This window comes from Phragmites australis, chromosome 5, assembly GCF_958298935.1.
Source record: "Phragmites australis chromosome 5, lpPhrAust1.1, whole genome shotgun sequence".
Classification (NCBI taxonomy): Eukaryota; Viridiplantae; Streptophyta; class Magnoliopsida; order Poales; family Poaceae; genus Phragmites; species Phragmites australis.
Window position 1 is genome coordinate 21,754,209 of NC_084925.1, and position 4,685 is coordinate 21,758,893.

The following is a 4,685-nucleotide window of genomic DNA, read 5'->3' on the forward strand; positions in this document are numbered from 1 at the left end:
TTTGAATGTGATATACTTATTGTTCACCTAGACATTAGACGTAGACAGACGGTCACCTCATGACTAGCGTCTATGCTGTCAAGGTGATGACCGGACGGTCTAGACTCTTTTGTATTATAGCAGCAAAAATACAAACAAATAGCTCTATTTTCCATACTACAATACTATATTTTTAAGTGAGATTTGAGGCACACCTTCCAAAGACAGAAATGTAACTTCAATCATCCATTTTTTCTCTAGTTCATGAATCAGTAATCATCATAATAATTTGAATTCTATGCCTGCAAAAGAATATGGCAAGCCGCAAGCACCAGTGTCCATAGGCAAACAATACATGTAGTAGAGCAGAGCACATAGAAGCATGAAAGCAGTACATGAAACATAGTAGAGCACACAAGCAGAAGTAGTACAGATAGCAGAGCAAAGCGCACAATTAGTACTAGGAGGAATGGAGGAGCAAGCAGTGTACCTGTCGACAGCAAAAGAGGAGCTAGGGCCTGCAGAGGAGTTCACTATTGATTGTCGAAGAGGAGGGGTCACAACACATAGGGGAGGTGCAGAGAAGTCCACGGCGGAGGGGCAAGGGAGCTGAGCAGGAATCTGACGGAGAGGAATTGTGGAGAGGAGGGGACCTAGACGACTGAACCCGGACAGTTGGACCCGATGGACAACAACGTGGGTGCGCGATGCAGGCACCTGGAGCAGGTGTGCAATGCTGGCTTGGATGCTAGTGCAGGGGCGACCTCAATCAGTAATGCGGCGAAAATGATGGAAGACAGAGGATGAGGGGGAGACTGAGATACGCAGATGGAATGAATTGAATCGATTTGGAGCCTATGTGCGGATGATTAAATCCTAAGGCCTGTGCGATGGGCGCGGATGAAAAGTTTCCTCTCACGCAGTCAAAAACTTTCCTCTCGCGTGGTCATGCCCAGAAGCTCCATCGCCGAGATGGCCAGCTAGTCACTTGTCTAGCCATCTAGTCACGTCCAGGTATCATCTACCGTCGTCGACTAGACCATCTTTGACCAACTTGACCGTCTAGATGATCTAGCTGTCTAGAGGTGTGAGCACCCCACTTAAACTGGGCACCAAGCCCTTGACTAGCGTCTAGACATGCTAGATGACCATCTATGTGAACACTAGGTATACTATATTGAACTTTTTCTGAGTCACAGAGTCTATTTGTGTATAAGTGATGGAATCCGGTTTTTGATGAGCATCCACACTTGAAGGGGAATTCCACGTTGTGTCCATAGGGTGTATAGGATACCGATTAAATTTTTGTTTTCTAGTGATCCATCATATGTAGCAGCTCATGTGACACTTTTAAGCCCAACAAATAAGTAACTGAACCCCTAACAGGTCAATCCAAGATACCCGGTTATTTTTGTTCTAAGTCCACCACTGTATACTGAGCTTATTGTTTATGCGGCAGGCCTCGGTCTTTTTTGCTGTGCTTCACTGCCACGCACCATGAGGCCAAATGCCACCTGAAAATTTAAGGCCGGACGTCCGGTGAACCGTGAACCCAAACGGGAGCTCTATAGCGTATTAGCGTGTGACTACGCACAATGACTGTGTGAGGAAGATGACTAGCGAACTAGGTGACCGTTGTTTCATCTTCTGGCCAAAATACCAAAACGGTTAACATTTTAAACGGAAAAGGGCAAGATAGTGCAGACGGGAAACAGAGCAGAGAGCCAGAAAATTATTCAGAATCTATCTCACATTTATAGTTGGATGACAGTAACACGTCAATTTTGAAATTACATTCCTGAAAGATTGAAAAAGAAAACCTGTAAAATAACTTGACATATTTTCCTGTAACTTGTATACCAAATTCAAAACGAAATCAATTGTATAGTGGAGCATTCATCCGCTGAAATGATCCGCAGCACTCCCAGTTCATTCAGAGATTGGGTGGAAGGCGATGACGGAATGCTTGGCGATGTGCAGGCTGAACTGTCCGCCTTTCTCGCCGACGTCGAGCTTGTCCACGCCGGGCGGCGGCACCATCTCGAAGCTCCGCACGAGCTTCCCGACGATGAGCGCAAGGATGGGCAGCGCCAGGATGATCCCGGGGCAGCTGCGCCGGCCCACGCCGAACGGCAGGAACCGGAAGTCCACCTTCCCGCCCACGGTGGCGTCCACGCTCTTCTCCTCGCCCAAGAACCGCTCCGGCCGGAACTCCTCGGGCTTCTCCCACAGCTCCGGGTTGTTGGCCAGCCACCACGCGTTCACCACCACCTTGGATCCCTTAGGGATGGTGTACCCGCCGAGCTTTGCCTCCTCTAAGTTCATGTGCGGGACGAGGAGCGGGATGGGGGAGTGGAGACGCAGCGTCTCCTTGATCACTGCCTGCAGGTATGGGAGCTTGTGGATGTTGGACTCGGTGATGGGTTCGTCGTCGCCGAGGACGTCCTTGATCTCGTGGCGGACCTTGCGCTGCACGGCCGGGTGGTTCACGACCTCGGCCAGCACCCACTCGATGGACCAGAGAGTCGTCTCGATGGCTGCGACGTTGATGTTCTCGACGATGTAGATGACGTTCTCCGGCGTGATCTCGCCGTTCTTCTCTGCTTCGAGGATGTGGTCGATGGCGCACCTGAGCTTGTTCTTGTCCCCCGGCGTGCCCATCACCTTCCTTCTTTTCTCGACGTAGTTGTTGTTGAAGAAGGCGAGCCTCCTGCTCTGCAGGTCCCTGCATTTGTTGAGGTAGCCGCGCAAGAATGGCCGCAGGATGGGGATGAAGTCGCCGTAGTTGTACTCGAAGCTCTGGGCGAGGCGGCTGCGCTCGGAGTTGAACTTGGTTGCCTCGACGAACATGGGGTCATCCACGGACTCGAACCGCGCGTCGAACATCATGCGATACATGATGTTGTACAGCATGAGCTGCAGCCTGCGCCGCACGACCACGCCGGCGCCCTGCGCCACCGCGTTAGCGTTGAGGTCGGAGACGACGTCGTCCATCTCTGCCTCCCACATGGCCTTGTACTGCTGCACGACGCGGGCCGTGAAGAATGGCAGCGTCATGACGCGGCGCATGCGGCGCCAGTGCTCGCCGTACTCGGTGAACACCATGTCGGCACCGTTGGCCGTGAAGATGTCGAACACCACGTTCCGCGGGCGGGAGCCGAACTCCACCCCTTGGGTGTGCAGCACCTCCGTGGCCAGCCGCGGGTCCGACACCACCACCAGGTTGCGCACCCCGAGCCGGAGACGGAACACAGGCCCGTACCGCGCGGACAGGTGCGCCAGGAACCGGTGGTTCAGGTCGTTGCCCACCTGCAGCCAGTTGCCGAACACCGGCACGGCCGCCGGCCCCGGCAGCGCGTTGCCGCCATCGCCGCTCTTCCCGCCCACGGCAGCAATGCCGACGAAGACGGCCGCCGGAAGCAGTAGGCTCAGCGCGGGGTGCTGCGCCTGGAGGAACGACTTGACGAGCCAGTGCACGGCTAAGGAGGCGGCCGTGGCGACGGCCACCCTGGCCGCTGACACCGCCATGCTGTGCTCTGCTGACCACTTTGTTATGTGCGAGAGACCGCGAGTCTTGGTTGGTGATGTGTTGGCTGCTTGGCTGTTGGTTTGGAGGTGTGGTCCGTGCCGTGGTTATATAACGCCGGGGGCGGCTTGGTTGGTGAGGGTGGGAAACGGCCGGGCACGAGCAGATGCCGGCGAATTCCTTGGTTTCGAGCGGAAATCTGTGTGCCGAGCATGGAAACTGGGTTGGCGAGTGGGAGCGCGCGGAAGGGGAGATGAGGAGGCTCCTGCTCGATCGTGTGGTCAGAGCTGGGCAACGTTGGTTGGCGGGGCAACTGGTCTGGCCGCCCTGACCTGGTCGCGGTGCGGCTGCGTGGTGGGTTGGTGCGGGGCTGGTTTTTGGCTCGTGGTGGGTTTCGTGAGCAGAGGTTTGGATTCGGCGCGTCCGAGGGGGCTGCCGTGTTTGGTGGGAACAAGGCAGGAACCGTTTCCCTATCACAAGTGACAAGTTTGATTTTTAATTTCAATTTACTCGACAGAAATAAAAGGAATCAGGTACTGCAAGTCCATACTTTCATAATTCTTATATTTACATAAGAATTATGTTAATTACATATTCGAAGAGAAAACTCATAATTAAGAATTTCAACATAAAAAGAGAAAATTACAGCATTATTACGAAGAAATAAAAGAAATTTGGTCTTCAATCTTGACGTTGATGAAAAATGCTTGATCACTTGGAGAGAGTTTAACACTGCCCAGGTAGGTGCTAGCATAACAAAGTATTCTTTGTCAAGGAACTCATGCATGCAACCTGCTTGGAGATTTGTACATGATTAGTTGATATTTTACATCGATGGTGTTACTATTAGCATGAATAGTGTGCATGAATAGTGATAGTATGTATGTAGTGTAACCAAATCAAAATTGCTTCTAAAATATCTATTTCATTACCAGCTTAGCATATGATTTATTGGCTACTGTATTTGAGACAATACTTCTTTCATATTTCAGTTCGTGATATGCATGGAGCCTATTTAGGACATAGCATTCCACTTATCTCGTTTACACGTTTGCAACATGTGATTTACTTTTGCTTGAATTACTATTGGTGTGACGTTTGACATGCGCACCGAGCAACCAAACAAACCAGCAACAACACACGTATTATAAACACATGAAATCAACAATATTGTGATGGA

At 51.5% G+C, this 4,685-nt stretch overlaps 1 protein-coding gene across 1 annotated transcript; it reads right to left on the reverse strand.

Annotated features, from left to right (window-relative positions):
• Positions 1-1,711: 1,711 nt before the first annotated feature.
• LOC133918922 (cytochrome P450 CYP73A100-like) lies at positions 1,712-3,730 on the reverse strand. The gene has a single exon (XM_062363055.1). The coding sequence runs from the start codon at positions 3,505-3,507 to the stop codon at positions 1,909-1,911; it is 1,599 nt and encodes a 532-aa protein (XP_062219039.1). The 5' UTR covers positions 3,508-3,730; the 3' UTR covers positions 1,712-1,908.
• Between the last annotated feature and the right edge of the window lie 955 nt (positions 3,731-4,685).